The 27,636-nt window shown below is 48.3% G+C and overlaps 3 protein-coding genes across 3 annotated transcripts; all 3 read right to left on the reverse strand.

The window, feature by feature from the left end:
• Positions 1 to 4,810: 4,810 nt before the first annotated feature.
• Positions 4,811 to 9,599, reverse strand: LOC130391660 (uncharacterized). Its single transcript, XM_056601887.1, has 3 exons — positions 8,986 to 9,599; positions 5,841 to 8,411; positions 4,811 to 5,196 (listed from the first exon to the last, which is right to left on the reverse strand). Exons 2-3 carry the CDS (start codon positions 8,385 to 8,387, stop codon positions 4,837 to 4,839), a joined length of 2,907 nt encoding a protein of 968 aa, XP_056457862.1. The 5' UTR covers positions 8,388 to 8,411; positions 8,986 to 9,599; the 3' UTR covers positions 4,811 to 4,836.
• Positions 9,600 to 9,796: 197 nt separating this feature from the next.
• On the reverse strand, positions 9,797 to 18,142 carry ntd5 (ntl-dependent gene 5). Its single transcript, XM_056602962.1, has 8 exons — positions 18,033 to 18,142; positions 16,770 to 16,913; positions 15,819 to 16,010; positions 12,895 to 13,075; positions 12,039 to 12,115; positions 11,385 to 11,567; positions 11,002 to 11,199; positions 9,797 to 10,567 (listed from the first exon to the last, which is right to left on the reverse strand). The coding sequence occupies exons 1-8, from the start codon at positions 18,103 to 18,105 to the stop codon at positions 10,482 to 10,484; spliced, it is 1,134 nt and encodes a 377-aa protein (XP_056458937.1). The 5' UTR covers positions 18,106 to 18,142; the 3' UTR covers positions 9,797 to 10,481.
• A 1,048-nt stretch (positions 18,143 to 19,190) lies between these two features.
• On the reverse strand, positions 19,191 to 27,626 carry dbpb (D site albumin promoter binding protein b). Its single transcript, XM_056602512.1, has 6 exons — positions 27,033 to 27,626; positions 26,388 to 26,648; positions 25,514 to 25,600; positions 25,025 to 25,405; positions 22,285 to 22,544; positions 19,191 to 21,798 (listed from the first exon to the last, which is right to left on the reverse strand). The coding sequence occupies exons 2-6, from the start codon at positions 26,575 to 26,577 to the stop codon at positions 21,583 to 21,585; spliced, it is 1,134 nt and encodes a 377-aa protein (XP_056458487.1). The 5' UTR covers positions 26,578 to 26,648; positions 27,033 to 27,626; the 3' UTR covers positions 19,191 to 21,582.
• Positions 27,627 to 27,636: the final 10 nt, after the last annotated feature.

Consider the following 27,636-nt stretch of genomic DNA (forward strand, 5'->3'; position numbering starts at 1 on the left):
TGTGTTTTTGGGTGTGCGTGTGTGTGTGTGTGTGTGTGTGTGTGTGTGTGTGTGTGTGTGTGTGTGTGTGTGTGTGTGTGTGTGTGTGTGTGTGTGTGTGTGTGTGTGTGTGTGTGTGTGTGTGTGTGTGTGTGTGTGTGTGTGTGTGAGTGTGTTTGTCTGTGTCTGTGTGTGTGAACAGTCAAATGTTTTTGTACAAATGTGTCATGTAATGTCATCTGACTGTCACAGTGTAATAGAGTAATGGAACCAAACTCAAACTGGTGTCTCTGTACAAAGGCAGAGCCTGGTTCCGAGGGATGACTGTTGTGTTGTGGTTTTTAATCTGTGGTTATGCTTTTCTTTGATAGTATATGTATATGTGTCAGAGTGGATGGAAAATTATTTCCCCCGTTTTGCTCTAGTGTGCACGGATACCATGCGCCATAGGTTACAGGTGTGTGCACGTGTGTGTGGTTGTGCGTGTGTGTGTGTGTGTATGGGCGTGCGTGTTTCTATATGTGTGTGTGTGTGTGTGTCTGTGTGTGTGTGTGTGTGTGTGTGTGTGTGTGTCTGTGTGTGTGTGTGTGTGTGTGTGTGTGTGTGTGTGTGTGTGTGTGTGTGTGTGTGTGTGTGTGTGTGTATGTGCCTGTGTGCCTGTGTATGTTGGTGCGTGCTTTTGGGTGTGGGTGTGCGTGCGTGCGTGCGTTTGTGGGTGTGGGTTTGTATGCATGTGTGTGTATGTCTGTGTGTGTGTGTGCGTGCTTTCATGCGTGTCTGCGTGCGTGTGTCTGTGTGCGTGCGTGCATGCGTGTATCTGTATCTTTGTGCGTGCGTGTATCTGTGTGTGTGAGTGCGTGTGTGCGTGCGTGTATCTGTGTATGTGTGTGTGTGTGTGTGTGTGCGTGTGTATGTGTGTGTGTGCGTGGATCTGTGTGTGTGTGTGTGCTGCCTACAGCAAAGGGGGAGGGGTGGGGGGGTCAGTGGAGGAGCACCTGTTCTGCCGTTTTGACGGACAAGTTGGTGTGTGCTGGTTCAGCAGGTCATAAAAGAACTGAGCCAGGGAGGGGGGGAGAGAGGCCGAGAGAGAGGGAGGAGTTAAGGGAGAGAGAGAGGTAGAGGTAGATGTGGGGACACACATGAGCGATAGAGAATGTGGGAAGGGGATAAGAGAGGCCACCCATGAGAGAGCGCGAGAGAGAGCGCGAGAGAGAGAGAAAGAGAGGGAGAGAAGAAGAGCGAGAGAGAGCGAGAGCAAGAGCGAGAGAGAGGGAGAGAGAGAGAGAGAGAGAGAGAGAGAGAGAGAGAGAGAGAGAGAGAGAGAGAGTGAGAGAGAGTGAGAGTGAGAGAGAGAGAAAGCGAGAGAGAGAGAAAGAGAGAGAGAGAGCGAGAGAGAGAGAGAGAGAGCAGCTGCAGCCATTTTGACCGACGGAGGACCAATGACATTGATCTAGAGATCCACTTATCAGGGAACATGGAGAGAGGAGAAGCACTGGGCCAGTAATGATGTCTGAGCGCTCCGCGGGCCGGCTAATGCAACAGAAACACACAGGGAAGCCAAAATGTCAGAGGCTACATGATAGTAATCGATTGGTCATCGCCTCCGGGTTTTACCTCATCCGATACTTTTCGTGTTAGTTTAAACGTACAGCTTCTACAAAATAAATATCTCCTCCTAGTTCATCTCCATATAACCAGTTTTCATGGTTACCACTTCCCCACCCATGCCACAAATTGACTCTGACCACATGTCACATTACTGAAGGACAGGTGACGTCATTATTCCCCCCCCCCCCCCCTCAAAGCCCCCCCCCCCCCCGCCATGCAGTCTGAATGTGCCTATCAAGAGCTGGGATTCCCTGACTGATTAGCACCTGTTCCTCTTCTCTGGACGCGCCCTCCCTCACACTCTCACGTGTTAATCCTACGCTGTGTCTGGCCAGAGAGGTACGGTATCCAACCCGTCTCAGTCCATTTAGGCTCGCTTTGCTTTGACACACATACACAGACACATATACAGACTCACACTCTCAATTAATCACTTTGGTCCCTCAAACCCAATAGTGAATGTGATAAAAATATATCAGTGTAACATTCCCTATAACTGACACATCATAAGCACATCTATATGTTAGAATCAAAGTCCCAAAGTCCCTTAGCTTTAGTGCCTTACTTAGATACCTCCTCCATTTGACAGCAGTACAACCGCACTACAGTAAAAGACAAATACACGAACCAAACCATAAGCACAAGTGTGCCCTCACGTGGCCACACTATGCAACAGCAGCTGCATTTGGCCACAGATAATTCAACAGCGTCTTGTTGTCCATCTTTGTATTGCTCCTGACACATCAAAGCAGAATCTACAGTAAACATGTCCAACGGTGCGTTTATGTCCTGAGGGGTGGTGCTAAACATGCTGATGCTTGTAACACGTTCCCACACTCCAAACTCCCTGGTCCTGTGTGCTTGCCATCGGTCCCTACCCCTCCCCGCCACTCCCCTACCTTTATCACTTCAATCACTTGGCCACATGCCCCGTGCCAGTCACTGCGCCGGCTGCTGCTGCTGCCCGATGCAACACACACACACACACACCACAGCACGCACACACACGCTGGGGCCTGCAGACCGCCTCGCTCTGTCCATCAGCATCGCATTCACTTTCAAGCTCTTCCCAGTGTGTATAGATGGTTCACACACTGATTTAGGCACAGACACACTCATGCATACATACATAGACATGTGCACAAAAACACGTGCATACACACACACATCACCCCCTCCCCCATTGACACACAAACATCCAATACACACAATCCCAAACACACACACACACACATCCAATGACACAACAATCCCACACGCACACATACATACAATTACACACAATCCCACACACCTACAGCTGGACTGCGCTGAACCCAGCGACCAGGCGGCCTTACTGTTTCGTTATCACAGACGACCTTCTATCCCACTCTGTACCGGCCCAGCGGTGTCAATCAGGGGCTGCTGCTTGTTTTTTTGGCCGATTTATAAAACCAAGATAGAGAATGAATGATCAAGACACCGGAGTGGCGTCAGATCTTGGAAGTAGCCGAGCCTACAAGGCTTTCTATCTGTAGCGACAGGTGAGTGAGGGGTAGAGGAGGAGGGTTGTGTTGCCACACCAGATTTCATGCAGAGCGCTGCACTCTGCTGCATAGCCCACTGCACTGCTTCTGGAGCCTTAAAAGGATTTGCCTGGCAGAGACTCGACTAAGAAAATTACAAAATGAATGCAAATGGGAATGCCCAACCTGTTGTTTACCAAGAAAAATGTGTTTACCTCAGACGGCAAACCTTTGGCTTGGGTACTTGGGGCGGTGGGTATTGACAACTCTCAAGATGCCTTCTCCGCCTCCCCGTGGTCTTCACCTACGTACAAGGCACCGGAGGAACAGGGGGCCGGATAGGGTGGGGGTTAGTGTGTTTGGACCCCCAGCAGAAAGGTATTACTTTCGATCCCCAGTGTTCGCAGACTCCTGATTAGGCCTCCTCGAGCCAGAAGGCTGACCTCCACCTGCTCCTTGACCACCTGGATCTGAAGACACTGTGAGTCCCCTCGGGTCTAACTGTCCCCTTAAATGGTACAACTGTGGAAATGAAGGAAATGACCACAGCAATGGACTGCCTCTCTCTATGTGGCCTCCAGAACTTACACGTGGTCCTTTCACCAGATCATTAAACACACGGTAGCTATGAGGTCCTACTCAGGCCGTTTGGGCGCTATGGTAACAGAAGGCTGACGATTCAATGTCCCCCCCGGAGGGAGTGGCGAAGCCCCAGCCATAAGGCTGCAAGACCAGCAGTTCCACACATTTAACAGCTCTTTTATGGCCTACATTTTAAACCGATTGATGCGTTCAATTAAATCAATCAATAAAATGGTTGAAGAAGAAAGTATAACAGACTCAATACGCACGTATGATCTGACACTGTGAGCTGTTAAATAAGTCATGAACATGAATCATGTCATCGAAGGCTTCCATGTTTTTTTATTGTAGGATAACTGAGAACATTTGGTCAAAACCGTAAAACATTATGATATGTATTTAATACATAATATCACCCTTCAGAAGGCAGCATATCAAAGTAAAGCATTTTCAATAACAACGTTAAAACAAGGTGAAAATTATCAAGTGCAAAACAACTCACAGTGTATCTGACGGTCAGAAAGATAAATTAAATATATCCAGTATAATTTAGAGTGCAGCAGTGTAACTCTTACAACATGACTTAGATTCTATGAACGGTGAGCGGTTATAGAGCCTGTGAAACTTGTAGTAGTTTATTTTCCGCATTTGGATAAACAACTATATTGAAATGCAACAACGTTGTTTGTTTTTGTTTTCATATTTTCAAGGGCAATTTGCAAATCAAGCAGGATCTTTACCCAAGGGCTCTCTTCATTCAAGGTAGTTCATAAAAACAAACACAAACAGAAACACTGTCAAACGTAGTAGATTACTTTTTTGGACCATCAAATGGAATGGAAAAGATAAATACATTCATGAAATAAATAAAGAACTAAATTATATATGTATATGAATATATATATACATATATATACACACAAATATATATATATGTATAAATATTGCAAGTGCTCCCTTGATGATCTCTGTATATGTGATGAGAGGAGAGAGATAAAGTCTGCATGGGAGCCGGTAAAGTCCGCCCGAATACCCCAGCCTCTTCGGCCTCTCTCTCCCTATAAACCCCTCCCTCTCTCCCTATAAGCCCCTCCCTCTCTCCCTATAACCCCTCCCTCTCTCCCTATAACCCCTCTCTTTCTCCAGGACCCCCCGCCGCGCTTCAGGTCTCCATGTACGCCTCCGTGCCGTCCAGGTGGGAGACGGAGGAGCTGTACCACTCAGCGCTCTCCTCCTCCTCCTCCTGGTGGATCCCTCCGCCTCCGTCGTCTCCCCCGCCCGCCCCGGCTCCTCTCTTCTCGCTCAGCATCTCCATGGCAACCTGGTGGTAGGGGTGCTTGCGCTTGGTGTGTCGGCGCAGCGTGTTGCGCTCGGCGAAGCGCGTGTGGCACAGTGGGCACTGGTAGGGCTTCTCCCCGGTGTGCACCCGCTGGTGGCGCTGCAGCTCGCCCGCCTCCCGGAAGCGCTTGGCACAGATGGGGCACACGTAGTTCCTCTGGCCCGTGTGGATGTGTTTGTGTCGCTGTGAGGAGGGGAGAGAGAGACCCGGTGAGATGGGTCAGTGGGTTGAACTCAGTGCAGATCAGTACATTTAAACATGCAATGTAACCTGGTGAATATGTGTTTCCCCAGTGGATTAATGAGTTACCATGACAATAGCGTTCAATGTTCCAGGATGGTCATTTAGGCTGGGTTGAAGGGATCCGAGGATGGCACTAACACCACCACAACGTGGAGGCTGGTGTTTAGCTGAGACCTTATTCACACCATGCAATAGGACTTATTTATACTGAACAGTAATGACTAGAAGGTCCAGGGTGTCAAATTTTGTGGCATCTAGCGGAGCGGCCTTGGCAGATAGGGAACATAATATTCAGACGTAGTTTCTGATCAGTGAAAATAAGAATTTGTTTTGCGCTACGTAAGAATGAGCCCTTTATATCTACATACGGTTGGCAAGGCAGAGGGGAGGTCTTCAGTTGGCAAACTCCCTGCTAGATACCACTTTATCATACACACTGCAACCTCGATGCCAATAGTGGAGGTGCCTATAAAGAGAGGAACGCGCTGCTACATGGCGCTCTTTCTTTCTGCTTGCCTACGCCGTCGAGGCATAATGATTGGTCTTGAGCATGAGGCTGTGTTTAATACAGTGTCTGCACAGACCTGCAGATGGCTGGAGCGTTTAAAGGCTTTGCCACACTGCTGACACACGTGAGGCTTCTTCTGGGAGTGGGTGATGGCGTGGCGCTCCAGGTCCGACGAGTAGAAGAAGACCCGCGGACACAGCTGGCAGTACAGGATCTTGCGGGGCCCCAGGGAGTTGGGGGAGGAGGACGGGGACAGGGGGTCCAGGGGGTCCAGGGGGTCCATGGAGTCCAGCTGGCTGCTGGTGAAGATGGACGGGGAAGGCGGTGCCATGCTGGAGAAGTACAGGTGGTCCTCCAGCGGGACTGGGTCCGTCCCGTGACGGGTCGACGGGTCCGTCCCGTGCTCCGATCCCGAGGAGGGGTCCGCCTCCGCCGGCGGACTCAGGGGGTCTAAAAGGTCAAAGGTCATGTTGTAGTTCTGTAGCGGAGGAGGGCTTCCTGACGTAAAGGGGGATGGCTTGGTGTTTCCTTCCTTAGATATGACTTCTGCTTCCACGGGAGCGTCGGAGGACTCGGCCTGCGTCGGACCGAGGGGGGGCACATGGCGGAGGGTCCCAGAGGAGGGGATGAGGCTGGTGGTCTGGAGGGTGGGGGTGACGGCGGCGATGGCGGGGGAGGAGGAGGAGGTCAGGGCGACCGGGTTAGGGGTCCGGGTGTTACCCACTCCGGATAGGACCACAGAGGCGTTGTTGGGGCCGAGCTGGATCATGGGATAGGAGAGCACAGAGGGGGGGCCCGGGCTGCTGAGCTGACCCGCAGACAGAGCCGGGAAGGGGAGGGGGCCGGAGCTGGCTGCAGTGATCTGGGAGAGCTGACCGGTGGAGGGGTCCAGGAGAGCGAGGGACGGACCGGAGGTGGAGGAGACAGAGGACAGGAGGAGGAGCATGGGGGTGGAGGCAGGGGCGGAGCTCTGTGTCAGGGAGAGGGGCAGTGAAAGTCCCACTGGAGACGAGGAGAACTGGGTGGAGGTGGAAGGGGGGGAGAGGAAGAGAATAGGCGCGTTCCCCGATGGGTTGGTGAGGATCTGCACGGTTTGGTTCGCTGCCGCCGCGGGCCCAGTCCCCCCGGCGGTGGTCCCACAGGGCTCGGCTGCCCTGGAGGAGTCTGAGTTCTTTGTGGCCGGTGCCCCCGTCGACAGCTCCGCACCCTTTAAAGGTTGGGCGCTCTGAGGTGGGGACTCGGGGGCCGAGGTCTGTGGTGAGGACAGCAGGTTATCACAAGGAGCGATGAGCGCGTGCGATGGGGTCCCTAAACTTTGGCCGAGGCTAGAGGCTAATAAAGTGACCCGCTGCGATGGCTCTGTCCTCTTTCCGTGAAGGGACAGGGACCGAGTCACGGGGCGACCTGAGAGCGGCCCGCCGTCCAGCGTGGAGGTGTCTATTTGGGGCACTTTGTGTCCTTCTGGACTGAGATTATACGGGATTCCCTGGTCATCTATGAAGAGAAAATTGTCATTGTCAGAGTCTATCGAGGACAGGGAGGCAAACACGGAGGTAGAGAAGAACGAAGGAGACAGGATCGAGTCTCCAAAAGAATCCGCGCCGGGTGCGCTAAACGTTTGGTCGCCTTTCCGGACCACACCATCATCATCCGCCTCGTCATCATCCTCTTCCACCACGTCTCGGTCTCCCTCCCCCTCGAACTCGTCCACCTCCATAATCAGTGAGCTCTCACAGCCGGAGTCCTCCCACGGGCACCCTCCGCTCCCACCGTCAGCGTCCCTTCTCCTCAGGGGCAGGCTGAGGTCCAGTGGTTCGGTCTGTTCCTCCGTCGCCTCCCCCTCCGCCTCCACCTCCGCCTCCACCACCTTCAGATCGACTCTCTGCAGATTGAGAGGTACAGTGGCTTCGCATTCGATCGCCCCCCCTCCCTCCGTAGGCCTGCCGGGCCCCAGGGGGTCAACTGAGGCAGGGCTGTGATTGGTAGCAGTACTGTCATTAAGAAGATTTGTTTTGTCCCCTTCAGTCGTCTTCTCCACGCCCTCGCTCCCCACTCCATCAGACGAGCCTGCTATGGGTGTTTCAACTTTTTGAAGGATAGCTTCTGAGGTCCGGGGCTCGTTCATTATGGCAGATAGAGATGGGGCGCGTGGGGCTTCATCAGGGTTCTGGTCGTCGGCGAGGACTGTTGAAACAGTCTCGGGAGAGAACGGCGCAGATCTTGTGAACTCTGAGGGACGAAACTCTTTGGTCAGGCTGGTGGTAGTGCTTATGATCGGATTTTTGCCCCGAACAATGATTTTGATTCTGATTGGTTGGGGGTTTGAAACAGGCATGCCGGTCTTGACTTTAATTGGCCGCTTGAGTCCATCACTCTCGCAGGTTTTTAGAGGGGCTTGTTTGGATGGACCACCCGAGGCAGACGTTTCTCCATTAACTGATGAAACATGCCTGGGTGTCACAGGTGTGATGGGGAGGAGGTGTGGGTCACTGGCTAAAGTGCTGGGCGAGGTCTCGTCTGGTGGGCCGACAAGCACCCTGGGCCCCGATTCCTCCAGAGGCGGGTGAGCATGTTGGTCATCCGAGCTGCTGCTGGGCGGGGCTGCAGCCAACTGGGAATCCATTGTGGGGCATAACTAATTGTGTTCCTGAAAAGAAAAAAATATGAATCAGTTATTCAGGTTTTGGGTAAAGTGGAACAATAAAAATAACAAGCAATATAAAAAATTTAGGCAGTCTACAAACATAACAATAAATATATATATTTATTTTTTCATATAAAATGCTGTCGCAGCCTTTCTGGAAAAAACCCAGGGGTCAAGTTGTTGGTCAAGTTTAGTTCCATTTGGTCTATTATCTATTCTACTATTTACTGGTGTTGTTATAGCCTGCTAATTTGTATCCCTACTCGTTCGTAACATCAAATGAATGGTTGTAAGGTGAATTGTTATGTGGTTATAAAAATGCTTTTCAATGGGCTTAACGGTGCGATTTTAAATAAAAAGTAATAGGCTATTAAAGCACGTTATCATCACGCTATACCTATTGGTTGTAACCTCATCGGCATGCAACACTGATGACCCACGAGAATGTAAATAAAACACTAATAATAATAATAATAATAATAATAATAATAATAATGATAACACTGACAATAAAAGTAACGACAAGACAATCCCATTTTGGACATTGCAATGTTGACAGTAGGATTATTCTTAGTACCTCCAAATCCAACCGGTTGATAGTGGTCAAAGGATAAAAAGAGACACTGGGTGCAGGGTGGACGCCATTACGCACCGTGGTCCGAGGTCCGAGCTGTCAATAGCAGGAGGGCGGCGCGCGTGTGCGTTGACACCAGTCGAACCTTGGACGAGCCTAACATGAGCGCGTCATCCGCTGTAGAGAACCTACAGCCACAATGGAGCCCGCCGCTTCAGCACTTCCCTTTCTGTCCATCGTAGTATTCTCGGACCTACGGCCAGCCATTTTAGAGACGAGGGTTCGAAACACGAATAGCGAAACGCGAAAGCTTTAACAAAAAAACTTTATCGTGATGTATTGAAGCTATGCTTCAACAGCAGGTGTGAGGGGTTGCTCGTCATACTGCCGATACATTTTTAACAGTATTTTAAACTATTCTCCCCCCATATATTCGCTGCATAGGGACTGGCTTACCCGAGCCGAGGATATTTCCGGAGGACCAAATATGAATGTGCAGTGTAAAGGGTGATGCTGCGAATACTGAGGGAGGGAGGGGTCAAGGGGAGTTGCTATGGTGTCGCAGCCTACCGGGTCCGACTAGCAGCCATGTTCAGCCTATGACTACGGTTGAACCTGCAGCCTGTGTGTTTGTGTGTGTGTGTGTGTGTGTGTGTGTGTGTGTGTGTGTGTGTGTGTGTGTGTGTGTGTGTGTGTGTGTGTGTGTGTGTGTGTGTGTGTGTGTGTGTGTGTGTGTGTGTGTGTGTGTGTGTGTGTGTGTGTGTGTGCGCGCATGCGTGCGTGCGTGGGGGGAATCTAAAGGAAACTCTTGAAGACTTTAAATTGTTTTATTTAAAATATTGAATTAACAAAACTTACAAGCAACAACAAGGCTTGATGCGTCCAAAACATGTTACCACGCCGACAAAGGATGTCACAAATACTTTGAAGAGAAGCAGACAGATGCAGTCTCTTGTAGTTGAATATAATGAAAAACTTACAAGGTATATGGAGAAAAAGTTCATAGCAGGTATAATATGTACTTTTAAATCATCATGAGGAATGCAATATGTCATTTTCAGAAAATATTATGATTGTTAATCATGTATTGTCTGATTATCTTATACAGTGCAAGGTGGTAGGGATGATAATAAAACCATATGCAGTGTTTGAAACAAAACTGTGTAAAAAATATGCCTTGAGAAATACTCAATGGTCTGACACATATCAGGTATGTGTGTGTTTGTGTGTGTGCGTGTGCGCGCGCGTGTGTGTGTGTGTGCGTATGTGCGTGTGTGCCTGTCTGTGTGAATGTGTGTGTGCGTGTGCGTGTGTGTGTGTGTGTGTGTGTGTGCATGTGTGTCTGTGCGTGTGTGTGTGTGTGTGTGTGTGTGTGTGTGTGTGTGTGTGTGTGTGTGTGTGTGTGTGTGTGTGTGTGTGTGTGTGTGTGTGTGTGTGTGTGTGTGTGTGTGACACGCTGCTGAGGGCCCCGTGGTAGAGGCAGTAGATCTCGGGGCCCCTCATCCCTCCTGGTCTCCAGGCAAACAGGCGTCGATCTCTGAGACCAGCCGGTGAGGGAACAGCTTGTACTGCAGCCAGGTGGGCTCTGTGGACAAAGGAGAGACAACATCACTCTCAGGACCCCTACCCCTAACCCTCAGGACCCTGTTGGTGTGTATGGAGTAATGTAACCAATGGATGTATGTGTTTGTGCATGTATGTGTGTATGTATGTATGTACGTATGTATGTATTTATGCATGCATGTATGCATGTGTGTATGCATGTATGTACAGTATCTATGTATGTATGCACGGATGCATGTTTTGTATGGATGTTTGTATGGATGTACCTATGTATGAATTTAGGCATGTATTAATTATTTGCAGTATACCTTTATCGATCTTAGGGCCCATGTAAAAACACGAATACATACATACAATGCATACAAGACATACATACCTTGTGCACTGTCCTTCATGTACACACATACACAGATATACAGACAGATTGATAGAGAGGTAGAGATTGAACTTTCTTACCCAGGTAGCATTCTGGGGGCTCTAGTTTTCCGTCAAAGCAGCCCTGGCCGACGGTGAGGCTGCACTGTTTGCGGGGATGTTTGCAGAAGAAGGTGACGTTCTCCCCATGGGGAACCATGCCGTCCGTCAGGTCGAAGGGCCAGCGCTTCTCTCCACCAATCAGCACGCGGCTCCGCTGGGCCGGGAGGAGACAGCGAGCTGGACAGAGACCGCCACGTAAAGATTAGGAAAACACAGTTATAGCACAGAACAGTAATATGATACCCTACACTAAGTAATAATACTAGTTCGCAGTGTTCTGTCTGGTATGACCTAATATTTGATCAAACACTGATAACAGATGCGTGGATATCCCTGCTCTGTCTCTGAGCCTCCGGACTCACCTCGGCAGTGTGGGGGAGGGGCGCTCCATTTGCCATTGGACAGGCAGGTGACCTTCTGCGGCCCGTCCAACAGGAAGTGCTTCTTACACAGGTAGTGGATGTCGTAGCCCACCTCGTACTCAGTCTTCAGCACGGCCACCACGTAGCCCTGCTCCACCGGCGGGGGGGGCACGCAGAAGACCACTGGCACACACACAGAGGAAGGAGGAGGGACGGCTTGGTTTGAATGCATACATCTCTTAAATGAGTTGCTTTGTTACAAATTATACAAGACAGTTGTTGTTTTTTATTTTATGGTTCACTAGTGTACTGTTTGCGCGGATTTGCAGGGCCTTGCAATTCCAATTGTAGCCACTAGATGGCAAGACAGCCCCGCAAAAGACCATTACGCGGTGCTATACCGCCCACAAATGTTCCCTCCCAGATTTTCGACTTGGAGACACACAGAGACAGACACATATACAAACACAAACAATACAAATTAAATTTGTCACACAATCAGACACAGATAAAAGGTATACTTATTGGTAAAAGTGCATGCATCTCATCTCATCTCTCTACCTGTCTCTCACTCGCGCACACACACACACTTTCACCCACATTGAACAGTCAAACACAGTCAAGTGGAAATGGATTCCTTGCCAACTAACTTACTTTGACATATGGGGTGAGGGAACTGCCATGTTTGATTTCCTTGACAGAAATTTTCACTGCTTCCCACTATAGATGCCCTGTTTGTGAGAATCATGGAGGAAAGAGAGAGAGAGAGAGAGAGAGAGAGAGAGAGAGAGAGAGAGAGAGAGAGAGAGAGAGAGAGAGAGAGAGAGAGAGAGAGAGAGAGAGGAGATATGGTGACATTTACAATATGGACTTACACTGGACATTCTGTTGACTATACCAACAGGCCTACCAGATGTACATGTTACTGTGCGTCTGTCACTGCGTCTATTTTCCCCCAGTGCTCCACTTTGTCTGACACACACACGGACACGCATGCGCACGCTTGTGTTGGATCCATTAGGCCCATTAGATGAGTCAGAGCGAACATGGGAGTCAACACAAGATTAGAATATAATGGCCTAGTTAGCCAGAGAGATCCCTCGCTCTGGTCAATGATGCTCCGCCCCTTTGTCACTCTTTGACTTTAACATTACCTTCAGCCCCCCTAGCTCCCACACACACACACACACACACACACACACACACACACACACACACACACACACACACACACACACACACGCACACACACACACACACACACACACACACACACACACACACACACACATGTTGAGAGTCCCCACACCATTTGACATTCACGTTCTTCTTCACACCCTCCTCTTCCTCTATGGTTTCATCATGCCTCCTCCTACTCGCCGCTTCCCTTGCCTGTCAGCCCACCCACACACTCACACACACAGACACAGACGCACACGCACACACACAGAGTCTGTGTGTGTGCGCTCCACTCTCCCGCGCTGGGCCCCGTGGTTCTCCCCTCGCTCACCCAGACAGACAGCTGTACAGGATGCTGGTTCCCACCGCCGCAGTGCCCTGGACGCTGAGTTTGCTGAGCACCTCGTCGGGCAGGGCGCAGATGGGGGTCGGGCTGGCGGGGGGCTGCATGGTGAGGGGCCCCGTGTTGGGGGCCTGGAGGATGGGGGGCAGAGTGGAGGGGAGCGGGGCTTCTGCAAGGGGGCGAGATGAGAAGGACAGCTTTGATGAGCAGGATGATAGCGTTTGTGCAAAGTGCTTCAATAGCCTGTTGTCATATGAGAATCACTGCACGGTTGTTGGAGGGCTGTGCAGTAAAAGCCTGCTGCTCATGTGTTTCTTTTGTATGGATTATAAGGATAGCCGTTGGCATTGGGAACCAGAGGAAATTGTGTTTTACACCTACTGCGCCACCTTCAAAACACACACACACACATACACACACATATAATGAGAATCACAGCATTGATGACCAGACCCAGATACGCTGGGGAACTTCCATTGCTTGTTTGATCACAAGTCGATGCATTTGTAATAAACTAAATGGTGAGGAAATCAAAGCGGGAATGATTGAACACAATGAATGAGAATGGAAAGAAGGCGGGTAGGATATATGAATTCAGGGTTTAGTTTGTGTTGTTTTTTTGAAGCAGGCAAAATGTCTGATGTGTCTACGAAGTTAAATAAATATTAAAGGAGCGTAGCCACATTTTTCAGAAGAAGCTAAATCTATGCAGTAGATTGTATAACACTTTTGCATTGTTCTTGCCAAGAGCAGCTCATTCTGAGAGCAGCACTCAGAGAGGTTGTGATGTGTTCCAGAGGGAAACCGTCCACGCTGAGTACATTTTACAGGTGGGGAGAGGAGAGCTGAAGCCTGCAGAAGAAACCAGGAATATTTCCTACCCTAAAAATGGCAGCGAGGGTTCAGGGGAGGGTAGATGAAGCTTTGCAGGCCTTGGAAAGAAGCCTGGAGCTAAATCGAGTGCTTTCACGTCCTGCCATTCTCCCACCTGACTCCAAGCGCTCCATGCCACCCACACGCTCCCAGAGACGGCGAACAGAGCTGCTCTGCTCACTGTGCAGAACGACGGAAAGGAGCGACGTTGTATACGGTTCTGCGGGCTACGAGGAACCTTGGTGAAACCATTGAGGCTAAAGCTCTACTTGTAAGGCCGACCTTGTTAAAGGGCATTTAAAAGGCTGTTTTGGTGTTTGTTTGTGTGTGTGTGTGTTTGTGTCTCGCTCTCTCCATCTCTTTGTCTTTATCTCTTTTATCTATCCCTCTTATTTTTTCCACTTTCTTGCTCCCTCTCTCTCATTTGCTATTTTTTACAGATTTACATTTAGAAAGACATGCACACAAATGTTGCACGTACACACATTTAAACACGCTTATCTACACACATACACACAAACACAAAGGCACAGCACAAACTCTGTGGCCTGGAGCGGCTAGCATGTCCTTGGCTGTGTTTGCGGAAGACCTTATCAGAGGGCTCAGATGGAAGGGGATGAGAGGAGAGAAGGATGAGAGGAGAGGAGGATGAGAGAGGAGAGCAAAGGAGAGGAGAACAGGGAACAGAACGCCTAAAGCTGCATGAGCAAGAGAGCTGACTCCTGACTGTGATCTGTCGCCCACACACACACTCACACACACACTCTCACTCACAAACGTACACAAACACACACACACACACACACACACACACACACACACACACACACACACACACAAAAACACACACACACACACACACACACACACACACACAAACACACACACACACACAAAGGTACACAAACACACACACACACACACACACACAAAGTACACAAACACATCTACACAGACACACACACAAACACACACCCACACACACACAACACACATAAACACATGCGCCTAAATATTCACACACAAACGCACACCTCACTGTGACACATGTGCAATTTCCCTCCCACATATACACATTTAACGTATGCAGAAATCTACCTCTCGAGCTCCCACCATTGAAAATACACTCTCCCTCACACAGACACAAACAGAGAAGTACACACTTATGCAAACGGCTCTGAGCCACTTTGACAGTGATCTACCGCCCACCGGCTCTCAATGGGCATGAAGTAGCCTGACCAACTCCAGCTAACACCAATGTACACACACAGCAGCAGCGCACACAATACAACACACACACAATACATACAACAGTCACAAAAGGGACGTACACACAATACACAAGCAGATTCATGTTAGGTTGGAACCATACTATACCATCCAACTATTGGTTCATGTGGTGAAGGGATGTGTCTACGGTAGGGTAGCCTACTCAGTCCATATCAAGGACCCCTGGGTTCTGGTTCTGCTGTGTACTTTTTGTGTCGTCTACAGAGAGAGTATATTCACCATACGGTCTAAATGTAACCCAGTGAGCGATAGCATCAATGTGCTCTCACTCTCTTAAACAAGGCCGTCACGCTTCTATTTTGGCTTCCTTCATCTTTCATTCATTCTGTTTTGACTTTCCCCCTCGTGGACATGAATACGTGCTGACAAGGCCGAGCAGAGGCCTTTGATGCTCAACAGAATGAAAACAAATCTTCACACAGCTGATTCGAACACGACAACATTTGTTGCTATGGCGATTAGATAATCAAGTCTCTGTTGGACAGTCAGTATCGCTTTAGTTGACACAATCACAGTGGGGAAGGGAGGGGCGGGGGTTGGGTATTACTGTGAGTCGAATAGACACAAGCACTGGCGCACACAAACACCCACAACACACACAAATGCTAATAACCATTGCGGTGCTCATTTGGATGCAGGCACCGCCTGCAGTGGGTCCTTACTCACTGTCTATTATGTGTTTCATTTTAACACACGCTGTGGACATTTCCCAGAGTAGCAACGAGTGGGAAAGCACTTCTCCTACCCACCTGTGCAGATAGGCTCATCTCCGCTCCACTGTCGGTCGCCTTGGCAACGGCGGATGGTTGCATCCAGGCCGCTGGGCAGCGTGAAGCCGGGGTTGCAGCGCACCTCCAGCAGGGCAGAGAAGGAGTGGGTGGGAGACAGCAGACGAGAGGCCGAGTGGCCCCCCGGGGCCAGGGGCCATGGACATGTACGACCTGCACACACACATCAGAGAGATGGGGGGGAAATAGGGGGGAGAGAGGGGGGGAGAACACAGAGAGAGAAAGAGAAAGAGAGAGAGAAAGAGTCAGAGACAGAGAGAGACAGAGCGAGTGAGTTTTTCAAGAAGCAAGGGAAAATGGTTCTGAACAGGCTGGTTGGTAGTCTGCATAGGGCACAGAAGCCTCTTGATAAAGGCCTTTCATAAAGAGTCTGTGTCGGTAGATCGACAGGTTGTGGGGGAGAGTTGAGCCACAACATGAAACCTCCCTGTGGTTCTGATGCGTCCGGCTCAGGGTTAATTAATGCACGCACGCACGCACGCACGCACACACACACACACACACACACACACACACACACACACACACACACACACACACACACACACACACACACACGCCCCCCACACACACACACACACACACACACACACACACACACACACACACACACACACACACACACACACACACACACACACACACACGCGAAAACACACATGGGGAACAGCTGTGTATGAACTTGCACAAACACACACACTCTGTTAAATACAAAGAAAAGCTTACACGGGCTGGGACATACACACAAACACACACACTTACACACACACATTGGGACACACGCGCACAAACTGGGATATACACTCTCCCACACAAGGACATACACACACACACACACACAAATATACACACACACACACACACACACACACACACACACACACACACACACACACACACACACACGGTTACCTGGAGCTACACAGCTGAGGCCACATTGTCCGTCACACAGACACTGCCGCTTGTTGCCACAGTCTTTGTCTATTTTACAAGGACGGGGACAGGTCCTACTGCGCTCCTCTCCCAGCAGCCTCTCTGGGCAGGAATCTGTGGACCCTGTTAGCACACACCCATCACACCTTCACAATAAGAGCGCCATTTGTTTGCCACCATGCCCTAAACCAACCCCTTCGCAAAGGGAGGGGTTGTTAAGGGTACAGAACACATGGACCCTTTTTAGTTTTGTTTACCAAGTAAATACAGTCTGGGTGGTCTGACCACATACACGGTGTCAGGGTTCACCTGGGGGTTCTTTTTGGTTTTAATACCCCTTCCCCTCCTTATAATACGTTCTGCTCAGTGTGTGGTCTCACTATTTGGCAGTGGAAAGACTAAAAGAATTAGTGAAATGCAGAAAAAATAAAAAGAATCACAATGGAGTTGTGCACGGTGTAATTCATCACTGTCAAGCTGCTATATACATATGATTATAAGGAACATAGTCAAGGATTAAATATGTGCCAAGCCCTACATTAAAGCCCTGAGCCCCGCCAGGGAACACTCTGCACCTATGGAAACAGCCGTCCTGTACAGAACATTAGGGGCTGGGCCGCGAGGAAGGGAGGAGTCTGGATTGATGAATGGTTTTGCGGCTTTAAAAAGAAAAACATATGTGCAATCACAAAGATCCATGTGACCGTTGGACTGCCCGAACACACTGTGCTCACACACATGATGAGATCATACCGTCTCTCACACACACACACCTACAAAAAAAACATAGGCAGACCTGCTAGCAGGCTTCTATCCGACAAAAGTGGTACAATATAAAATCATTGCAAATATTCAGAAAAAAATACAACTAAGTAGCCAAGCTGTTACAGTTCCCCAAGACAAAGGGGGACATTTTTTAACTCTTGCGGCCCAGGTGGCGCCAATCTGAGGCTCTCCACAACAAGTTCAAACGATAATATGTCATCATAAAACAAAACAATTTTGATTTGTCTTACATAATTTTAAGTCTTGGAGCAGCTCTGTCCATCCAGGACGCAGTACAGATGTCTATAAGCATGCACACACACACACACACACACACACACACACACACACACACACACACACACACACACACACACACACACACACACACACACACACACACACACACACACACACACACACACACACAGATCCATAGGATAACGGGCACCAGAGGGTAGAAAGCAGGGAGCTTACCAAAGGCGTGATGGGGCCCAGCGGCGGCCAGGAGCCACAGGGACAGAGACAGGAACAGCAGCCCAAAGTCCATCCTCCAAGTTTGGCCCTCAGACCGTGTGTGGGAGGCAGACTCAGCACGCTGCATTTTGAGGGGGGCAACAGGGTGGGGATGGGGGGAGGGTGGGCTGGGAAGGGAGTGGGAGTGAGTCTAAAGTGGTGATTGCATCTGGGTGGGTGGGGCTGGCTGGTTGGAGCGAGGGGTGGGACGGCCCAGAAAGACACTCACATCTGGTTTGTGTTGTGGAGAACACTGAGGGTAAAATTCCATTGTGAAGGACCTTTCACCCATTTCAACATATCAAAGACAACACAGGAAAAAACTGTAGGGGGGGGGGGACCTGCGTGCACTTGCTCCGCCACAACAAACAAACAAATAAACAAACAAGGGACACAATCAACTGAGTAAACAGATGGCTCAGATGCAGTGACTGACTAAAGCGCACATGCTTGCACTCTTCCACTGATCCGCAGAAGTACAGTACATACACATGTACGGTAATAATGAAAAGACAGCCTAGTTTACACTTAGGTAGTTTTGATTTAACTATGCGATTCTGCAGGCCCTGAAGGTCTCACTGCTAAACGTAATGGTCCTTTTCTCTATTATTGATTTTCCGATCCCCCAATATAGTGTTCAATCAGTGCAAATAACCAGGTGCTGCTGGCTCCCTGCGCCTGTTGTGTAAGATCGCATATTTGTTCTTTTGTTTCTGGAAAGAATGCAACAAATGGGAACAGGATTGGAAGTTTAACCAGAATCCTGATATCTAGGAATGTAATCAGAAGCGTCTAAACAAAAGTACTTCTGCCAAGTTAGACCTCTTGAGCTCATTCCCTGCTGCTCCAACCCTTCTCCTGGCATTAACCAGAGACTACAATACGATTTTAAATTAATCTCTACACCATAACAGAAGCTATCGAATATAGAAAACAATGTCAGCGATAAGTGATTCACAATTGATACAAGATTCTTTATGTTTCTTGTTGCTGAACTGATGGAATTTTGTGCTGATTAAAGACATTAACCTAAACACAGCCTCGCATTTTTCATACAGAATCTCCATTTACTGAACAAAGATTAGAAAGTCCACAACAAAAACACCAAAACAAAAAAAATCAAAACCAGAAGCATTGAGTTAGAATACACTTTTTTTTATTTGAATTTTTCGGGAAATTCTCAACTATATCCAAAGACACCAGCGCTGAATCGTCTGGGCCCCAGGGACACCAGCGACGCAGCAGGGGAGTTCAATTAGAGTCACTATGAGACTTATCAACCACCGCTGAGAGGAATCACAAATCATGGGGGATCCTGTCAGGAGAGTGGACGACTACCACCGGACTGAGGTCAAGATAGGTTGAAGGGAAAACCATAGGGGGGACATATGTAACGTGTGCAGAGTCCATACACACACGCTATAGAGAACAAAGGAAATAAATGTCACGTCAAAAGGTAAATTAAGTCCGTGCCGAGTCATTTCCTGGGCTGTGTTAAATCAAGCAGTGTTTTTGTTTTAAATGTCTCTGGAATCCATGGTCAACAAAGATACCAAGATGGCGGCACCCCGTGGAGGGTGGGACGTTTGCCGTGTGTGTGAGGCCCACGGGACCAGGGAACATGGTCACACGACGCTAGATATTTGCCATCGGGAGAGAGGGGGTTCCATTCAGTCTGTGGTCCGCATCACTACTCAAATCAAAGGTGTTTGAATTGCAACAGACGATCAGAGACCATCGAGGAGGGAAAGAAAAATCTTCAAAACTTATAAGAGGACATTAAGAGGGGAGAGGAGTAACAATCGTAATCATAGCAAGGATAATATAAGTAGTAATGGGGAGCAATTCGACATGGCCATTAAGGGATAAAAAGCACATTCTATCACTGGTTTGACAGAGCTTCTGCTCTTCCAAGAAAATAAACATTATAATATGTAGTGTACCATGCCTTTGTGTAGGTGATGCGAGTTACACAGAGAATCTCATTAAACACGGTCAACAGCAAAGGGATGTATTACTGAAGAGGAAAAGCAAGAGAAGTATTAACAAAGCGCTGTATATCAACATAGGAAATTTTGGCTTACGTTCATCCCAGAAATCTGAGAAATTAACACCATTCCAATCGATAGGATTTAGAAAAGATACCCCATTTTCTGGAATTAAATTACATTTCTATTCATGTACTCATCTCTCACCACATTCACACTTCTCATAGACCCCCATCAACATCATTATCAAATACCCCCCCTCCCCCGCTCAATAAAGACACCATTTAATCTTGAAGCCAAAAATATATATAGAAATACTTTTTCATTAGACACTACAGTAAATCGATGTGCGCTTCTATGGGAGATTGATGGACTGTTTGAGAATATGTTACAACACTAGATCTATGTTATGCAGTATCTGCGAATGAGGCACAGGGAAAAAAGGTAGGTGGGCAGGAGGGCTTAGCGTTCTGCACGTGTGGAAAGCTTAGTGGAAATGAAGGGGTTTGGCTGAGGAGACCGAGAGAGACTGACGACATGGGCGCCTGTGTAAGAACTCCTGAAGGAGCTTGGGGTTTAGTAATCAGGTTAGATGATTTCCTACACACATCTTTGCATCTCTTTTTCATAGAGAAAGCCATGCAAAGATCCAGAGTGACAACATTGGTGGGGCACCCATGTAGCAATCCTAAAAATACAATCTATGGTGGTAGCAGGACTAATACATTGAAACAGGGACAAATAAGTTGTACAATATACAACACACCCTGTCTATTATAAAATACGCCATCGGTATTGGTTGGTATCTGGAAGGTTCTAGAGAACAGTGAGCTATGAATACTTAGGAGCAGAATGTGTACATAGTGACATCCACATTTGGTTGAGTCTCTCCCGATGACATAATAACCATCAATTAATAAAAAGGTAGGTGCATGAGTAATATCCACATAAAAGGTTTAACTATACATCTTTAAAGATCATGTTCTATTTTACAACTGAAGATACCAACACTGACCGCGCCACCACTTCCATTGCATCTAATAATAACTGGCTATTGGTCGACCATGTGTTAAGCCCCGCCTCCTGACTCATCCAGCCTGCAGATACCTCTGAGTGTGTTCCATGTCTCTAATATCCAAGTCATGTAGAAAATATACAAAAATTATTCTCCAAATTTGCTCTCCCTCTAAATTGTGTTTACTCCAGTATTATAAAAATATACAATTCTCCATTAACAAAAACCCACAATAGTTACATCTTTCCGAGACACCTGAGCTTCAATATATAAACCATCTTGAACATACATTCATCATCATCGTCGTCATCATCATCATCAACGTCACGACGGACATCATTATCGGCGTCTCCTTCCCTCCGTTCTGTCCGTATTGCAAGCCTAAAAAGTGAGAGTCTTCAAAATCTGTCCGTGTTAATCCTCTCCTCTGTCCTCCTCCTCCTCCTCCTCTTCTCCTGCCCCTCCATCTCTCTCTCTCGGACCCCTGGCCCTCCTCCAGCCTCCAGCATCACGGGTCGGCCAGGTGGTTCTCGTATTTGCTAAGGATGTTGCGGCAGCGGCCAAGTTCTTTCCTCATCTCGGCCACTTCCTGTCGCAGCGCGGCGTTCTCGCGCTCCAGGTAGGCGGCGCGCACCGAGATCTGGTTCTCCTTCAGCCTGCGGGCGTCGCGGGAGCGCTTGGCCGCCTCGTTGTTTTTACAGCGCCGGGACCAGTACTTCTCGTCCTGAGATGGAACATAAGAGAGCTTCAGATCAGCAGGAGAAAATAGCACAGAGACATGGAGTCAGCACAGTGGGTTAGGGTTCAATGAAACGCAATTAAATTACATTATATCAAATGACATTCCATTACATTACACTACATTACATCAAATTCCATTCCATTACATTACATAACATTACACTAAATTAAATTCCATTACATTTAATTTAATTGAAATCCATCAACTTACATTACATTACATTACAGTATGCATGATACAATATTATAAACAACAAATCAAATCAAAAATACACATTAAGTGTATCAATTTAGTATTCACCTCATGTTTCTTGGTTATGTGTTTGCTATTACTGAGGCCAATATCACATTAACTGTTTGTTATTAAATACTAGTGCTCATTTACTATTGCATGTGAACAAGACTATTGAACTATTGAAGTGTAAACCCCAGCCGACAGTAAAGGGCCCGAACAGACCTGGAGGCTCACCTTCAGGTCCTCTGGCACCAGCATCTTGCGGGCCTTCTTGATCATGGGCTGCGGTTTGAGCTCATCTTCACTGAAGCGGTGTCTCCGGGGGTCGAAGTTGTCCTGGCCGGGAATGCTGGACAGCGCCATGTCTGAGGGGTCCATGTCGAACATGCCCATCCCCTCCGGCCCGGTGCCAGTGGGTGTGAGCAGTGGGGGGCAGGAGGACGACGACGACGAGCAGGGGGACTCGCAGGAGTCGTTCATGCTCGTTTGGCTACCTGTGGAAACACAAGTGGAGGAACACATTCAGTTTCATGGTGTTTTCCACCCGTATGCACACTGAGGGTAGGACTAGAGCGCACATTTGGGACGCACAAGGAATGGCTGATGATGGGCATGTATACTGACACCTGCAGTACCACCTACTGAACACCGGGTGGCGATATAAAGCTACTTTGGCCTTTGTTTAGACAAAAAACAACTCTGCATGCCTCAACTGATTGCTATAATATGGGAGGAAGGCAGATTCTCTATCAACTTGGGATCGCACCGTGGGGAGTTGCAGTGGAAATGGTATTTCCCCGTGGTATTTTTTTCATTATTTCCTTCATAACAGTTTTACTTTCCAACATTATACCAGTACAAACTGTAACAGCAATATATATTCATTCTAAAGGTTGAACATAGAGATTTGAGAATTGAACAATGTGAGCATGATTCAGCCAAGTATAAGTAATAACAAAATTATAGGACTGCCACTCCTACGAGTTTGTATACAAAATCCATGGAGCCCAGATACTAAACCACTTAACACAATGAGCGGTGTTCATGTGACCAACAGGCCATATAGCTAAACAAGCATCTTAAATACACCTTGAATGTCCCGGCCTGGAAAGACATGTAGAAATCTTAAAGGGGCCACGATCTGCACGTTCTCATCCCCTCCCCTTGAAAGGGGGCCTTTAGGTGGGGCCAGTACGGGGCTTCCACTCACCACACCCCCTGTAGGGTCCTAACGTGGCCAGCAGCCTGACTTCCCCTCCCCACTGGAGAACGAACGCCCTGAGCTCTTTGTCTGGCTCTACAAACACAGCCACACACACTATATATAGCGTACACAAACACACACATAGAGACAAACACACACACATGCACACATACTATATACAACCTATACAACAATATACATTGTATGCAGAACAAAATGTTCCACATTGTACTTTATTTATAATAAAACTATTTGAACTGATGATGTTGACTGTTAATTATAAGTTGTTTTTTATTTAATTTATTTTTAAATGTATAGACCTTGAGAAAGCCATGCAAAAATAATTTCTAGATAACACACACACACACTCACACACACACACACACACACACACACACACAGAGTGGAAAAGAACACACACTCACACCAACAGTAATGGAGTAACGAAGGATATGTATTTACTCAGTATACCATCCCGTGCAGAGTTCGGCAGCACAGCGGCCTGTTTCCTCTTCCTCTCGTCCACCCTCTCTTTCTCTCTCTCTCTCCCTCTCTCCCTCTCTCGCTCCCTCCCACACGGAGCCCCTTAGCTCCGCCCCCACAGCTCCCAGGCCCCGCCCCTAGTTCTCTCTCTCCAGCACTCAGGGCCTCTGCACGTGGACCAACGCGTGCACATGACTGGAGTGTGTGAGGTGGGGAGAGATTTAAAGACATGCAATCGCAAACACACCACACACAAACGCACACACACACACACACACACACACACACACACACACACACACACACACACACACACACACACACACACACACACACACACACACACACACACACACACACACACACACACACACACACACATACACACACCCCTCCAGCCTGTATCTGGGTGTTTTGACCCTACTGTACATGAATAATTGGCTAGCAGAGGGCGGGGGAGCACTGACTGTCAGTTCACGTGCCCTGATCTCCTCTGTCACCGTGTCGAGGCGGACTCATCAAAACAAGAGCAACTTGTATTCTCTATCTCGCGCTCTCCTGCATTTATATTTTAGTTCTTTAACCGCATACCGCTCTGCCCTTCCTTTAACATTGTAAATTCTGAAAAATATAGCAGGCTCTTAACTCTTGGTGTATTACTCTTAACGCTTTACATCATATTTAAGTGAACTTTAGAGTTTGGGTGACATTGTCTGCTGCTGACACTCTTGGACTCCGCCACGGGACGGAGAAATGCTTGGTCACCGCAGTGTTTATGAGGAGCTCTATGGGGGGGTGGAGGTGGGGGGGAATGCTGAATCACAAAACCATAGGAACATTGGAGGAACACTGCAAAACCTTGCTTGCATTTCAGCTGCAACTACATTGCAGCAGAAAAATAACTCTGCCATGGAGGCAATTAGGGGAGGGTGCAGGTGGTAAAGGTTGTGGTGGTGGTGGAGGGAGGGAAGGTGTCCTTCAATACTAGATAGATGCTGATAAATTCCCTTTGAGATGTTGCAGCGTTGTATACTGATTTGGAAACAGACCATAATCAATGGCTTGGAATATTATCACGGCCATACCAGCACATTAGTTATACTGCTCATATCTCTAGTTACACATTGACTCTACTTCAACCAATCCAGCACACGTGTGTGTGTGTGTGTGTGTGTGTGTGTGTGTGTGTGTGTGTGTGTGTGTGTGTGTGTGTGTGTGTGTGTGTGTGTGTGTGTGTGTGTGTGTGTGTGTGTGTGTGTGTGTGTGTGTGTGCTTCCGTCCACTCACCGTGCAGACACTCTGATCCTCCCAGCATGCCTTGCGGCTGCGCCACCTCCAGGCCGATGAGCGAGGGGGACGAGGACGTGGAGGAGGCCGAGGAGCAGGGGGGCGGCGAGGAGGGCGGGCACTGGGAGCTCTGGTTGGGCACGGCCGACGGCGAGGTCTGCGAGGGGACCTGGGCCGTGCTGGAGCTGTTGTTGTTGTTGTTGCTGTTGGGAATGTTGCCCATGCCGTTGTCGGTGAGGAACTCCTCTAAGTCCATGTACTGCAGCTGGAAAAGACCCCCGTCAGCTGGCAGGCTGCGGTCCCACAGCAGAGACCCCAGGATCTGGTTGAAGCCTCCTCCTCCTGCACCTCCGGCTGCACCTCCACCACCTCCACCACCTCCTCCTCCGCCTCCAGCACCTCCTCCACCTCCAGAACCGCCTCCACCTCCAACTCCTCCACTGTTGGCAGCGCCGCCTCCGCTGCTGTTGGAGCTGCTGATTGTGTTGCTGTTGGAGCTGCTGATTGCGGTGCTGTTCCTCATGGCACAGGTTCCCTGGGAGTCCTCCTCCTGCTCTGAGGGTCGGTCTTTGTCGGCTGGAGCGAAGGGTTCAGAGGAAGGGGATTTATTCGATGTGTCTGTCGGGGTCCAGGTTCCTCAATCGTTTCAGGTTTTTCATGATATGCACACGAAAAACCAAGTATTTTGCAGCCTCTGTTATTTACATCAAGTCCCCCAGTATTCATGGCCTGGCAAGTATAGCCAACAGATGCACTGAGCACGCTCATTCTCTCTCATCCCACTGTCTGTCTGTACATCTCTCTTTCTCACTGTCTTTCTAGCATTGCCACACAAACACACACACACACACACACACACACACACACACACACACACACACACAGATGGACCAGATGGTCGCTGAATTGTAGCATTAATCAGGAAAGGAAATTAATTTGTTGATATAGCTAACATAATCTTCTTAACAAATCCTTTATAGTAACTGACAGCTTTTTTATGTAGAAAAGCAAATATTCACAATTCATTTACGTTTGGTATTGTAGCAATAGGTCCTTGCGTCATTGTAATCTAGAACCTACTTTAAAGTTGTGGCTTGGATTAGGAAGAATGTCACTCAGGAGATACTGAGATGCAGAATCCATATGTTTGGAGAGTACGATTTTTGAATTTAGAAATAGATTTGCTTTAGATAGTAAGTAGTAGAGTCTGGATAACAAATACTGATAGTGAACATGTCATGAGAATGCAGATGAACACACGTGAAGGATGATGTGGTTTGCTGCATTCTAACTTTACAATGACTAATTTACTGCAATGAATTGTGACATAGAAAGATGAAGTTTGTTATTGTGAAATTATCACCTTTCACTTCAGGCGTCGTTTTCACACGCTGGTCCCCCTTCGTTGGGTGCTGCAGGAGGGATTTCAGCCCGGCCATGGAGCTCTGGTGGCCCCCGGAGAGTGAGGCTCCAGGCGGAGGGCAGCCGCTGAACTGCGTGTTGGCGCCAGCCGGGAGGTCGGGGGTCAGGAGCTGAGAGAGCTGCCTGGACATCCTTGACCAGATGGAGCCGTGCAACGAAAACTTGGTCGGGAAAGGAGATCAAGAAAACCGCTCTGGAACACCTACCGAATAAAAAAATAAGGTGAAAAAATGTGTTAAGCATGTGTATGCGTGTGTGTGTATGTGTGTGTGTGTGTGTGTGTGTGTGTGTGTGTGTGTGTGTGTGTGTGTGTGTGTGTGTGTGTGTGTGTGTGTGTGTGTGTGTGTGTGTGTGTGTGTGTGTGTGTGTGTGTGTGTGTGTTTGTGTGTGCGCGCGCTCGCGATTGCATGTGCGTGAGAGCGTGAGAGAAAAAGAGAGGAATAGTTTAGTGTAGTGCCATGATGAGCCAATGGAGTAATATAAATGATATAATACGCGTTGTTGTTTAATAGTTATCTGTAACAGCGTATTACTGTGTGGTAGATAAGTTGAATAAACATTGGAAACGAATCAGGTGCGACTTTACCTTTTTCCTTATGGGCTTTTATGTTTGCTCAATCCCATGAAGAATCATTTTCATGCGAGCAGCCTTTTCCATAAAGTTCGGATGCAATATCTTCCTCTCTGCAGATAAGCCTTCCTTTTCAGTGGATCAGTGTTTGAGAAAATAAGTCTGAATTGTCGTACAACGAGTCCATAAAAACCTACAGCCCAAATCGTAATCCGTAGGCTGAGCGACAATTCTAAAAGTTTAAGAAAATATCACCGGTTAAATGTCGACTGTTGGATACGACACCGAAAAAAAAATACATAGCAAAGAAAACAACGTCCGTGTCCAAAACACCAAATGAAAACAACGCGTAAAGAGAAAACGCAGCGGAGAGAGCCGTGCTTCTCCGGTCCTATTGGTCAGATGACAAGTTGTATTACTCTTTACCTTCTATCCTGTCGCGCTCTCCAGTGTGTCGGGAGGAGGAGGAGGAGGAGGAGGAGGAGGGGGGTCCTTCCTGTTTCTCTGTACTTTTTTGCATCCGACACACACATATAGTCACGGGCACGGTCTTGAGTTTGGGCCGCGCGACGGCTGTCCTCTCAGCTGGAACGAACACGGGCAGTTCACGTGACGTCAC

The sequence above is a fragment of the Gadus chalcogrammus genome, chromosome 11 (genome assembly GCF_026213295.1).
Source record: "Gadus chalcogrammus isolate NIFS_2021 chromosome 11, NIFS_Gcha_1.0, whole genome shotgun sequence".
In the NCBI taxonomy this organism is placed as follows: domain Eukaryota; kingdom Metazoa; phylum Chordata; class Actinopteri; order Gadiformes; family Gadidae; genus Gadus; species Gadus chalcogrammus.

Coding starts and splice junctions, on each gene's coding strand:
- ntd5 (XM_056602962.1), bottom strand. CDS start 18,105: ATGGACTTTGGGCTGCTGTTCCTGTCTCTGTCCCTGTGGCTCCTGGCC. Junction 12,116..12,894: donor CTGTACAGCTGTCTGTCTGG/GTGAGCGAGGGG, acceptor TCTCACAAACAG/GGCATCTATAGTGGGAAGCA. Junction 11,200..11,384: donor CCCTCCCCCACACTGCCGAG/GTGAGTCCGGAG, acceptor GTCTCTGTCCAG/CTCGCTGTCTCCTCCCGGCC.
- LOC130391660 (XM_056601887.1), bottom strand. CDS start 8,387: ATGGATTCCCAGTTGGCTGCAGCCCCGCCCAGCAGCAGCTCGGATGAC. Junction 5,197..5,840: donor AACGCTCCAGCCATCTGCAG/GTCTGTGCAGAC, acceptor CCCTCCTCACAG/CGACACAAACACATCCACAC.
- dbpb (XM_056602512.1), bottom strand. CDS start 26,577: ATGTCCAGGCAGCTCTCTCAGCTCCTGACCCCCGACCTCCCGGCTGGC. Junction 25,406..25,513: donor CGCAATCAGCAGCTCCAACA/GCAACACAATCA, acceptor GAGGCGGAGGAG/GAGGTGGTGGAGGTGGTGGA. Junction 21,799..22,284: donor TGGTGCCAGAGGACCTGAAG/GTGAGCCTCCAG, acceptor GTTCCATCTCAG/GACGAGAAGTACTGGTCCCG.